The sequence below is a fragment of the Pantherophis guttatus genome, chromosome 8 (assembly GCF_059756535.1).
Source record: "Pantherophis guttatus breed Tessera chromosome 8, ASM5975653v1, whole genome shotgun sequence".
Classification (NCBI taxonomy): Eukaryota; Metazoa; Chordata; class Lepidosauria; order Squamata; family Colubridae; genus Pantherophis; species Pantherophis guttatus.
Window position 1 is genome coordinate 10,168,116 of NC_142070.1, and position 13,746 is coordinate 10,181,861.

The following is a 13,746-nucleotide window of genomic DNA, read 5'->3' on the forward strand; positions in this document are numbered from 1 at the left end:
CAATAGCAATTGCATTTAAGACTTATATGCCGCTTCACGGTGCTTTACAGCCCTCTCTAAGCAGTCAGCCTATTGCCCCCAATAATCTGGGTCCTCATTTTACCCACCTCGGAAGGATGGAAGGTTGAGTCTACCTTGAACCAATCAAGATTGAACTGCTGGTAGTTGGCAGAGTCAGCCTGCAATACTCATTCTAACCACCACACCACTACAGCTACCTTCCTTCCTTCTCATTTCCCTCCCTCCCTCCCTCCCTCCCTCCCTCCCTCCCTCCCTTCCTTCCTTTCCTTCCTTCCCAAGCAATAGCACTTAGACTTATACACCGCTTCTACAGCCCTCTCTAAGCAGTTTTACAAAGTCAGTCTATTGCCCCCAACAATTTGGGTCCTCATTTTACCAACCTCTGAAGGATGGAAGACTGAGTCAACCTTGAGCCGGTCAGGATCGAACTGCTGGCAGTGGGCAGCCAGCCTGCAACACTGCGTTCTAACCATTGCGCCAATCGCATGACCTGAAATGTTGCAACTGTCGTAAATACATGCCAGTTGCCAAGTACCTGAGTTTTGATCACGTGACTAAAGGGGATGCTGCGACGGTTGTTAAGTAGAAGAAGTGCTCATTGGTCAATTTTCCAATGTCATTGTATCTTCGAATGGCTAAAGAAATGGCTGTAAGTCAAGGACTACCTATATATCTTGTTGTGACCTAGGCTTCCTGAGTCATTAAAACACACGAGTAGTCCCAAAAACCTCTTTTATTGCAACAGCTGTGAATTACGTTCATTCACAGCTGAGTTCCAATTAGTTGGAAGAAGTCCTTCGGGATAGTCACCAACCTTTATCTCCCTTAACACACTGCCAAAACCTACTTGGCAAAGCCACACAGAGTTCAGAATCAAACAGAGATGCCGACTGGGAACAGAATTAACAACGTTGCTTTCTTGCAAAGGGCCCACGTGCCTTTGCTCCTCTTTTAAGCCTTATGGGAGGGGCCAATCATCTCCAGGCCTTACTCCCGAGTCGTCCCTTTAATTTTAACTGTTTTTCCTTCTGGCAGCTCTGCGCATGCACGCACTAGGAACAGGCTCCTCCTGTTTCTCTGCCTCTCTGATATCTGACTCTGGAGGCTCAGGAGTCCATGCATAACTCCCAGATGGCCCTGGCCCCATCTCAGCCTCTGACACAGAGCCCTCGTCCGAGCCTTCCCCAGACTCCAGGACTGGCCCATGTCCCTCCCCAGCCTCCTCACTGTCCGACTCCACTGCCAGCTCTGCAGGCTGCTGGCGGACCAAAACACATTCTTTTAATAAGCTCCTCTCTCTCACCCTACCTTATGCCTCAATGGGATAAAATACTTACTGTCCAACCTCATGGAGAATGGGTGCCGGACAGAGCATGAAATTAGATTCCACTTTTTCTGGTTTTACATCTAAAAAAACCAAACAAAAGACAAAAAAACATATATTGTATAATCGGATAATATCTGCTTATCAACAAAGATGATAAAACTGTGTTGTTTCTCTGTGTCATATAATATATGTGGGTATATGCCAGTGGTGAAATCCAAATTATTTTACTACCAGTTCTGTAGGCATGGCTTTGTGGGTGTGGTGTGGTGTGGTGTGCATGGTGTGGCTTGGTGGGTATGGCAGGGGAAGGATAATAATAATAATAATAATAATAATAATAATAATAATAATAATAATAATAATAATAATAATAATAATAATAATAATAATATTATAAGTTAATCTTTAGTGAGATTCACAGCCTTTGAGGCTGGTTAATAGCTCAGCAGCTCGAGTCCTAACCAAGGACCTAGGAACTGTTAAGGTATCATCGGAGGATGTATTATTATTATTATTATTATTATTATTATTATTATTATTATTATTATTATTATTATTATTATTATTATTATTATTATTTTATTTCTATAGCGCCCTTCTCCCAAAGGACTCAGGGCGGTGTACAGCCTATTAAAAACACAAAAAATATACAGACATCAATTAAAAAATAATTAAAATTATTAAATAATTTCGGCCCAAATTAAAACCCAAAAATTTAAAACACCCAATTTAAAATCATTTACATGATAATAATGCAAAATCTCTATTCCCTTCCCTCCCCAGGGGAAGGATTCTGCAAAATCTCCATTCCCACCCCACTCCAGGGGCCAGCCAGAGGTGGCATTTGCCGGTTCTCCAAACTACTCAAAATTTCCTCTACCAGTTCTCCAGAACCTGTCAGAACCTGCTGGGTATACCCACATGCATACTTTTTAAATTTTATTTATTGATTGATTCATTTAGTCCTGTTTATGCAATGTACATTGGAGGTGGTGACCCTTTGAGAGCTGTACGCAACGAAATTTCATTTTAATGTATGCCGATTAGTGTACTTTCAAAGTTATTCTAGAGCTGTGATGGTGAACCTATGGCACACGTGCCAGGGGTGGCACCTAGAGCCCTCTCTGCTGGCACGCGCACCGTCGCCCCAGGTCAGATCTCCGTGGCGTTTCTTTCGTGAGCTCCTGTTTCCCTGCAAACGATGAAACAGAAGGTCGCGAAAGAAAAAGACCTCTCACATCTGAATTTGGATCACTTGATCATGGAGATGCTGCAACCGTCATCATTGTGAATAATGGTCATAAGTTCCTTTTTTTTCCAGTGCTGTTGTAACTTCAAATGTTCATTAAATGAATGGCTGTAAGTTGAGGACTATATGTACTCTGACGACTCAAATGCTCTGTGCTGTAGGGATACTTACTCATGGTTGTTCCATTCACCATAAAACTGCAGACGACGCTATCGCGTGTCCTACCCAACGTGAATCCTGTTCCGCTGAGAACGACTTGGAACTCCTCTGAAAAGCAGAACCAACAAATCATCAGCCAGTGGACCAGGGGTGGGTTCTAATTTTTTTTACTACCGGTTCTGTGGGCGTGGCTTATTTTGTGGGAGTGGCTTGGAGGTCATGTGACTGGGTGGCCATGGCTATATGTACAGGGACTATTCAGAAGGCTGAAAAGAGTCATTTCTGGAAGGTCCTCGCACTTACGACTAGTCCTCGCACTTACGACCCAACTCATTTGTTTGCTTTTAACACTGATCAGCTGTAGGGCGGCCCTTTGAAGCCCGGCAGCAAGAGTTTAAAGAGTTTTTTCCCCTCTAGTCATCAGCTGGGACTCAGGAGGCAGTAATAGATTGGGGGTGGGACCAAATAAAAGATAAGAATAACGTGTGTGAGGGGGTGGGGGTGGGAGGGGGTGGGAGAACAGGTTCGGTGACGTCATATCGTCACCGCTACCGGCTCGGCCGAACCGGACGGAACTGGGAGGAACCCACCCCTGCAGTGGACGTAGGCCACGTTTCCTTACTGACTTTTGACAGCAAAATAAACTCTTTTAATATTTTATACTCATGTGTTTGATGGTGTTTATACTTAATGCCTACGATTTTGGAAAGAAAGGAGAAGACGTTAAGAAACTCTTGTCCTAGTAAAGCAGCTGGAGAATGTTGGAAGAAATGTCCATCTGGGTTCAGTTCCAAGTGGGGAGAAAGGCACTGGAAACACGGAGGCTGATTGGAAAGGTGGTTTAATGGTGGACAGGACCACATGGTTTGAGGCAGTGGTGAAATGTAAAATTTCTTACTACCGGTTCTGTGGGCGTGGCTTGGTGGGAACGGGGGTAATGTGACTGGGTGGGCGTGGCCAACTTTTTTTTTTTTTTTTTACTTTTAAAAGCATTTTTTTCTACAACCTTAAGAGGTTGCAGAAAAAAATGCTTTTAAAAGCCTCTGACGATCAGGCAACTCAGCTGGGATCGTCAGAGGCTTTTAAAAGCATTTTTTCTACAACCTTAAGAGGTTGTAGAAAAAATGCTTTTAAAAGCCTCTGACGATCCCAGCTGAGCCATGCGATCATCAGAGGCTTTTTTTTTTTTTTACTTTTAAAAGCATTTTTTCAGCCGAAGAGGTTATAGAAAAAATGCTTTTAAAATTTTTTTAAAAGCCTCTGATGATTGCGCGGCTCAGTTGGGCATGGGCAGGGCGGGCAGGGATTTTTTCTACCGGTTCTCTGAACCACCCACCGCCATCGCTACCGGGTCGGGCGATCCGGTCTGAACCGGGAGCATTTCACCCCTGGTTTGAGGTCCTGGGCAAAAAAGCACATGGGGGGGGGGGGAGAGAGAGAGATTTCTACCCTCTGTTGGGCTTTGAATTTGAGCTTGTATTCTGATTGGTTGTCAGACTCCCATGGGATCATGCAGGGGTAACTTTGTAAGTTGTCTTTTGAGTCCCAGGCCTGGTTGAATCTTGCTGGGTGATGATGTAATGAAGCAGGTTTTGGGCAATTCCTATTATGGCTGAGGGCTAATCCTACCTTTGTTGGATCTGGGGTGAGGGCATTTGCTTATGAATAGACCTAGCTATCTCTTTATCTCTTAAGTGCTGACATCTGCTGTGGGCTATTGAGAATGTGGGGGCTATTAAGAGTGAGTTTGCTTCCTGCCCAAAAAAAAACATGTTTCTCCATTTCTCACCCAGGGAGGTATAATATTCTGCCTTTGTAATATTTCCTAGAATATTTCATTTTTCTAGGAGAAGGGTGGGTGCTAACTTCCTACAAGAAGGAGGGAAAGAGTGGGAGGTCAGTTGATATATATATCCCCAGTGATAATTCTTTTCACCAAATTTCCCAATGAATTTTGAGAGGGTGTAATTGGGATTCCAGATGTGTTTATCCAAACCATCCTCTTCTTAATGTCTCTCTTTGTTTAAATTGGAAAAACAAGAGAGACACAATCTGTAGCCCTCTTCCAGTAGTTGTCATTAAAATTATATATTTTAAATACGATAGAAATGGTAAATTATTTAACTCAATAGGGAATAATTATTAAACATAATCATATGGACTGATTTCAATTTAAAATAAATTAAATCAAGTTTACTCAGGAGCTTTTTTTTTTTTTGGCTCTACCACAAAAGCCAAGTATAGGTCACCTTTGACTCACAACCACAATTCAACCCAAAATTTCTTTTGCAAAGCAAGACAGTTCTGAAGTGAGCTTTGCCCCATTTTATGACCTTTCTTGCCACAATTGTTAAATGAATCGCTACAGTTGATAATGTCAACTCGAATGATTTCTACAGCACATGATAGTGCTCCGTTGGAGAATGTGATTTATGACACACCCTGGGAGGACGGGGGTGGGGGGGAAACAGGGTAATAGTTGGGCCGTAAATTACGTGGGGCGGAGCTGACTTCACTGGGGTATGTGCCGACATGTTGCTCCTAATAAATAACTGGATTTCTTTTGAAACTTGGCTCAAGGCTCATGATTTAATTAGGGCATCCATTGGAACTCTGACATTAGTAACACGGTTGTTAAGTGAATCGGACTTCCCCACGATTGGGGACTTTGCTTGCCAGAAGGTGATCATGTGACCCCCAGACACTGCAACTATCATAAATACCTGTACATGCCAGTTGACAAGTGTCAGCTACGTGACTATGAGGATACTGCAAGGGTCATAGGTGTGAAAAACGTTTTTAAGTTACTTTTTTCCCACCATTTTAACTTGGAACGTCTGCAGTTTTGTACAGACTTTGGCCTAAAAATGTTAGTCCACCCTTGAGGTAAAATATGCAGCCTCTGAAAACACTCTCCTGCCAAGCTTCACGTTGGCAGTGAACAATTTAAAATGAAATTTTCCATTCAGACTAAATCATCCCAGGTGCTTTTTTTCAAGAGGCAATTGGACTTTCTGGTTTTTTCTTTGAAGACTTCTCATCCAAGAAGCTTCTTCAGCTCTGACTGGATGGTGGGAAATGGAAGGATTTATACTCCTTGCAGACAGCTGGTCATTTGCATCCTTTAAGAGAGTCGTTGAGGCCACTTGGAGGTTTCTAGGTGATGCCGTATCCTTCCCCCTCTGTTGAGAGAGGGCTGATCCATTTTGACATAGATGGCCTCTTTAACCCCTCTTTCAAACCAGTGAATGATGACACAGATAAACCTCCAGGAGACCTTAAAAGGTAAAAGGTTCCCCTCACACATATGTGCTAGTCGTTCCCGACTCTAGGGGGCCGTGCTCATCTCCGTTTCAAAGCCGAAGAGCCAGCGCTGTCCGAAGACGTCTCCGTGGTCATGTGGCCGTCATGACTAACACGCCAAAGGCGCACGGAACGCTGTTCCCTTCCCACCAAAAGTGGTTCCTATTTTTCCACTGGCATTTTTTACGTGCTTTCGAACTACTAGAAGCTGGGACAAGTAACAGGAGCTCACCCCGTTATGCGGAACTAGGGATTTGAACCGCTGAACTGCCAATCTTTTGATCAACAAGCTCAGCGTCTTAGCCACTGAGCCAGCGGGTGGTATTTAAGTATATAAGTGCTATTTCTATAGTTAGCGAAATCTTGGGGAGCATTTTGAGAACTCTGCTATGCCTTCTAGATTAGGGGTCCCCAACCCCCGGTCCGTGGACCGGCAGTGGGTCGCGACATGCCAGAAACTGGGTTGCGCAAACATGCGAAGCCTGTTGTGGCCTGTTGGCCACCGGCCCCTCCAGCAGTCGAATCAGAGGAGGAGAAGGCGTGGGAGTCCGGGTCAGCATCAAGGCAACCTGAGAGCTCCGAGGGGGAAGTGGGAACGGAGCTGGCAGAGAGAGAGAGAGAGACAGAGGCGGGGCCTGGGCCATCTGTCAGCCCTCAGATGGAGAGTCACTAGGGATTTGAACCACTGAACTGCCGCCCTTTCGATTGACAAGCTCAGCGTCTTAGCCACTGAGCCACTGTGTCCCTCCAGGAGACCTTAACAACCCGCTAAAAGAATGCAAATGTCCAAAGAGCCTTGGTAGCGCAGCAGACTAAAGCACTGTTAAGTAACACCAGCTGCCTGCAATTACTGCGAGTTCGAATCTCACCAGGCTCAAGGTTGACTCAGCCTTCCATCCTTTCGAGGTAGGTAAAATGAGGACCCGGTTTGTGGGGGCAATAAGATCACTTTATATAAAAAAAGAACACCCCTTGGGGGGGGCGAAAGCCCTACTAAGCAGGTAAATACAAAAGTATGAAGGCTATTGCTTAACGCATTGTAAGCCGCCCTGAGTCTCCGGAAAAGGGCAGCATATAAATTGAACCAATAAATAAATAAAATAAATAAATGTCTGCAAGGAGTATAAATCCTTCCATTCCCCACCATCCAATTGCTGGATATTCCATAGGTGTTTTTTAACTTGCTCTGGTCTTTGACTGTAAATAAACATTGACTTGACTTGACTTTAAACATGGAAAGAGGAATCAGGGGAAGAAGAGATGAAAATCCATGCTCTTAAGCACAAAGACTTTTATGAATTAAAACCAATTTTACAAAGAGCCTGGCTCAAGAATACTCAAGAGGAAATGGAACAAGTCAGTTCAATCACTCACTCCATCATCAACAGCCCATCTAATCGAGAACTTGTGAAATCAGGTTCGTAAATTAGAAACAGCTGTTCCAGCCCTTTTCATTTCTTTTTCTGCAGTAATCCTCATATTTCACATTTTGGTCAGGAAATATCACTAAATATCCACGAAAAGACTAGATAATAATTTCTAGAGGTTATTGCTAGAAATTATCAATAGAATCAAAGCTCTTTCACTAATGACCCAAATTCATTTCTCTTAGTGAAAATAGGTTTCCTGCCTAAGAAGGGCGTTGGACTAGTAGACCTCCAAGGTCCCTTCCAACTGTTCTGTTCTGTTCTGTTCTGTTCTGTTCTGTTCTGTTCTGTTCTATTCTATTCTATTCTATTCTATTCTATTCTATTCTAAAAAGGATTAGTTTTTAAGATAAAAATAAAACTAATAATTAAAAAAGTAAACAAATGAATAAATTAATTAAAAGAAAAACAAATAAAACAAACAAATAAAGGGCAGACTCGATGGATCACCAGGCCTTTTTCTTTTGTCAGTTTTCTATGTTTCTGTTTTTGAAACATTTTCAAAATGTTTAAAGGGAAGCAAACTTTTTAAAAGGAACACCAGTACATTTCCAAAACTAAAATCCCTCCTGCCAATTAACCAGCATTCTCATCCTTCTGGTAACTGATATTGGAAAACTACATATTTTTCGAGAGTGTCAGTATTAATTCACCCAATGAAAGGCCCAGATTTCAGCTCAACTCTTATTCATCCCATTTCATTTACACAGCTGTGACAAGAAACTGTCCCTCATGATCTGAAGTCTCCCCACATTTCCCGGAACCCACCGCATTTAATGACAGCTAATTCAAAGGGAAATGTTAGCTGAGGCAAGAAGTTTACTGAATGACAATGGGAAGTCCTTACAGTTAGTCCTCGACTTATGAACAGTTGCTTAGCGACCAAAATTACAGCAGATCCTTCCAAAGGTACAAGTAATCCTTGACGTATGACCACAATTGAGCCCAAAATTACTGTTGCTAATTGTTGTGGCCCCGCCCTCTGAGCCTATCTCATCAGAGGAAGAAGGCTCCGAACATGAGGGAGAGGAGTCAGCCAGGCCTCCCTCTCCAGGCCCCTCCCCGCTGGCACTGTCTCAGGTGCCGGCCGAGGGAGAGGAGATTAGCCAGGAGCCAGGTGTCTCGGATGAGAGCAAGGAAGGAGAGCCGTCGTTCCTGGATGCACGCCAACGAAGGCGTGATAAACGGTTGCAGCAGTTAAGGAGGCGTGCTAGGGATTAGAACTGAGTCACTGGACCACACCCCAGAGACTATATAAGAGAGGGTGGTGGCTGGTAAAACTCCGTGACGAACAAAAACGAACTCTGGCTAGTCACTTGAACAACGTCTGAAGCTGCCGAAGAGATATTGTTTTGCTGGACTATTTGCAATGCGTATGTAATTTTATGTTATCTGTTGCAGTAAAGCTCTTGGCAGATGGTGCTTATATTGTTGCCAAGTTTGAGATAACGACCTGTGTGCGTGCCAAGTACTTTCTTAACCCTCGGCTGGCTGTGTTTGTTTGTGTGTGTAGACGGGGACAGATCACTAATCAAGACAGTTGTCAAGTGAGTTTTGCCCCATTTTACAACCTTTTTTGCCACAATTGTTAAATGAATCACTGCAGCTGTTAAGTTAGTAACACGGTTGTTACGTGAATCTGGCTTCCCCGTTGTCTTTGCTTGTCAGAAGGTAAGAAAACGTGATCACATGACCCTGGGATACTGCAACTGCCATAAATATGAAGCCAGGCATCTGAATTTTGATCATATGAGGGATGCTGCATGGGGATGCTGCAACAGTGTGAGAAATGGTCCTAAGTCACTTTTTTCAGTGCCATTGTAACTTCGAACGGTCACTACACAAACTGTTGTAAGTCAAGGACTACCTGTATTTTCAGTTTTCAGCAAAAATGGCCCACAGCAAACAATGGGCTTGTTTATGATTGCAGGCTTAACATCCACAACAAAAAAAGGTTATAAAATAAAATAAATAAAAATAAAAGGTTATAAAAATGGGTTTGGTCACATAGTGATCTCTTTACGACCGTCACAACTTATGACCGTAATGGGCAGGCTCCATTATGGTCACAAATCAAGGACTACCTGTAGACTTTGGTTCAGCCTGTGCCAACTTGGTGCTCTCACCAGCTGTGTGGACTTCAACTCCCAGCATTCTCAGCAAAGACCAGGCTGAAGACTTGTGAAAATGCAGATCAGTGTTTCTCCACCTTAGCAGCTTGAAGATGGATGCTTGGAGAATTCTGGGAGTTGAAGTCCACCCATCTTCCAACTACCAAAGTTGAGAAATACAGACATACATTGTGCTCCCAGGGGAGAAAAGGTACTTTAGCCTTTTTATTTCACAAAATTATTGAGGAGAAAACTTAGAAAAGACGTTGATTATAATTCAGAAAATCCTAAATACCTAATAAAATCTCCCCAGGTTGTGTCCCACCACATACACAATACAATATTATCATAAATATGCCTTCCTTTTAAATCTACAACTTCCAAAATTCCTGGAGAGGAAACTGTTAAGAGTTTAAATCTGTTAACACAGACTTTGGCAAACTGGAAGCAAGGAAAGGAAAGTTCCTTTCATTCACATCTTCCTACTCAGCATATGGAAGTACAGTTACACATTTTGCCCAAGGATGTAACAGCAGGATTGTCAATATTTTCACATTGTTTTCCAGTCGCACACTCACCTCCTACACAAACGCTTGAGGGTTCCAGATTTAAGATTTCCGTGCACGATTGCTTCAGTATCTGTTTGGGGGGAAAACGGGGAAAAATATTTTTGACAAATGTATATTATGGGGTTGGTTTTTTTTTCAAGGCAACAAGAATTCCATTTCGAGGAATTATTTTAGCAAGATGCTGCAAAGTGCGATACCTGTTTATGTAGAGCAGGGGTGTCAAACTCAAGATCCGGCCCGCAGGGTGTTTAGATCTGGCCCTGAAAATAGCAAAGGACCGGCCCGCAGTGCCTCTGTCAGAGAAAACGGAGCTCCCAAGCTCCGTTTTCGCTGGCAGCGGGTTGCAGGAGGCCGTCACAGCTGAAAACGGAGCTCGAGAGCCCGTTTTCGGTGGCGGAGTGCTCGGGCCACCACAGGCGCCCCAACACGAGTGATGTCAAGCTGACCACACCCACTTTGGCCACACCCACCTTGGGCACACCTGCCCACCCTGCCTACCCCCAAGGTCAAACATACCCTGATGCGGCCCATAATGAAATCGAGTTTGACACCTCTGAGGTAGAGGTTGTTAGATTGTGTCCTCATTTGAAAAAGAAATTCATAGACATCGTGGATCCGGACATTTATTATTTATGATTTAGCCTGCCTTCCGTAGAAGACCCATATATTGTGTGGGTCAGAAGGAGGGCTGAGAAACAGCCCTACAGACCTCTCACTTCTTCGAAATAAACTGTTTCAACCACACCCTTCGGGACACTGCTATAGGGCATTGCATGCCAAAGCAACTAGACATAGGGACAGTTTTTTTCCCTTGTGCCATCACTTGGCTGAACATTTAAATCTCTAAATTCTATTTACCCACGTTGTATCGCCATAGTATTATTATTATTATTATTATTATTATTATTATTATTATTATTATTATTATTATTATCCTTTTTGGAATGGAATGGAATGGAACGGAACAGAACGGAATGGAACAGAACAGAACAGAACAGAACAGAATTCTTTATTGGCCAAGTGTGATTGGACACACAAGGAATCTGTCTTGGTGCATACGCTCTCAGTGTACATAAAAGAAAAGATACGTTCATCAAGAATCATAAGGTACAACTCTTAATGATAGTCACGGGGAACAAATAAGCATTCAAATCATACTAGGAAACAATCAAATTTATCTTCCTTACAATCCCCTCTTATTGGTATTATTATGATGATGATTACAGGTAGACCTCAACTTACAACCACAACTGAGCCCAAAATTTCTGTTGCTAAGTGGGACTTTTTAAAGTGAATTTGCCCCATTTTATGACCTTTCTTGCACACAGGTGTTAAATGAATCACTGGAGTTCTTGTCAGAAGGTCGCAAAAGAGGATCACATGACTCCAGGACACTGCAATGATCATAAATATGAACCAATTGCCAGGCATCATGTGACCATAGGGTTGTTGCCATGGTCATAAGCGTGAAAAACAGTCATAAGTTACTTTTTCAGAGCTGTTGTAACTTTAAACATTCACTAAATGAACTGTTGTAAATCGAGGACTACCTGTACTTAAGTTTGGGTTCCCTGTGAGACTCTCCCCTAAGTACTGTGTGAGCATCAATGACTACCAGATACAGTATAGGTGGTACCTTGCTCAATAGTAGTAACTGTGAGGGGGATCTTGGAGTCCTAGTGGACAACCATTTAGATATGAGCCAGCCGTGTGCAGCAGCTGCTGAAACAGCCAGCACAGTTCTAGGCTGCATAAACAGAGGGATAGAATCAAGATCATGTGACGTGTTAATACCACTTTATAATGCCTTGCTAAGGCCACACTTGGAATACTGCATCCAGTTTTGGTCGCCACCATGTAAAAAAGATGTGGAGAGTCTAGAAAGAGTGCAGAGAAGAGCAACAAAGATGATTAGGGGACTGGAGGCTAAAACATATTAAGAACTGGGTATGTCTAGTTTAATGAAAAGAAGGACTAGGGGAGACATGATAGCAGTCTTCCAATATCTCAGGGGTTGCCACAAAGAAGAGGGACTCAAACTATTCTCCAAAGCACCTGAAGGCAGGATGAGAAGCAATGGATGGAAACTAATCAAGGAGAGAAGCAACCTAGAACTAAGGAGAAATTTCCTGACAGTTAGAACGATTAATCAGTAGAACAACTTGCCTCCAGAAGTTGTGAATGCTCCAACACTGGAAATTTTTAAGAAGAGATTGGATAACAATTTATCTGAAGTGGTGTAGGGTTTCCTGCCTAAGCAGGGGGTTGGACTAGAAGTCCTCCAAGGTCCCTTCCAACTCTGTTATTTTATTCTATTCTTACCAATGAAAGGATTTGTAATAAGCACTTGAAAACAAGTCTCAATCTGACTCTGAATAGAGGGACTGCCATGTTTCCTGTCCTTAATCTGACTGTATTTGCTAATTCCTGTTGCAATGACAGGAAGCTGGTTGCAACCACAATTACAACATTTCCCAGGATTTCAATTTCCTTTTTAGCATACACATGCTTACAGATGTTAGAAGTACATTTTTAAAAACTGTATTTACATGACTCTTGCCATCTTTACCTCAAAGAAAGACAAGCCTTAATTATGTCGTTGGTTTTTTTAAAGAAAAAAAAATAGTAGTATATTTGGATCACCAAGACGTCTGCAGTTTACAGTAAAAGTACATTTCAATTCAAACTCAGTACATTATGCTTAAACTAATTGATAAATAGAAACTAAGCAAATAAAAACAAGTAAACAAAAACGAAAATAGGCAATTAAAAGTTTGTTTTAAAAGATGTGTTTTAAAAGTCAATATAAATTATTTTAAAAATATCAGGACCCTCCTCTTTGGAAAGAATGCATTCCAGACCAGTTTTTAAGAAGATGTTGGATAACCATTTGTCTGAAGTGGTATATAAGGTTTCCTGTCTGAACAGGGGGTTAGACTAGAAGACCTCCAAGGTCCCTTCCAACTCTGCTATTCTATTCTATTCTATTCTATTCTATTCTATTCCATTCCATTCCATTTCCATTCCATTTTTTCTATTCTATTCTATTCTATTCTGTTCTGTTCTGTTCTGTTCTGTTCTGTTCTGTTCTGTTCTGTTCTGTTCTATTCTATTCTATTCTATTCTATTCTATTCTATTCTATTCTATTCCATTCCATTCCATTCCATTCTATTCTATTCTATTCTATTCTATTCCATTCTAGTCTAGTCTAGTCTAGTCTATTCTATTCCATTCCATTCCATTTCCATTCCATTTTTTCTATTCTATTCTATTCTGTTCTGTTGTTCTGTTCTGTTCTGTTCTGTTCTGTTCTGTTCTGTTCTATTCTATTCTATTCTATTCTATTCTATTCCATCTATTCTATTCTATTCTATTCTATTCTATTCTATTCCATTCTATTCCATTCCATTCCATCCCATTCCCTTCCATTCCATTTTTTCTATTCTATTCCATTCCATTCCATTCCATTTTTTACTATTCTATTCTATTCTATTCTATTCTATTCTATTCTATTCTATTCTATTCCATTCCATTCCATTCCATTCCATTCTATTCCATTCTAGTCTAGTCTAGTCTATT

At 42.0% G+C, this 13,746-nt stretch overlaps 1 protein-coding gene across 1 annotated transcript in view; it reads right to left on the reverse strand.

The window, feature by feature from the left end:
• Positions 1-13,746, reverse strand: part of ANTXR2 (ANTXR cell adhesion molecule 2) — a 181,415-nt gene that overhangs the window by 116,936 nt on the left and 50,733 nt on the right. Inside the window, exons 8-10 of the mRNA XM_060687005.2 lie at positions 10,176-10,236; positions 2,769-2,864; positions 1,359-1,428 (exon numbers count right to left, since the gene is read on the reverse strand). Coding sequence (XP_060542988.1) covers positions 1,359-1,428; positions 2,769-2,864; positions 10,176-10,236 — 227 coding nt within the window. The remainder of the gene's footprint in view (positions 1-1,358; positions 1,429-2,768; positions 2,865-10,175; positions 10,237-13,746) is intronic.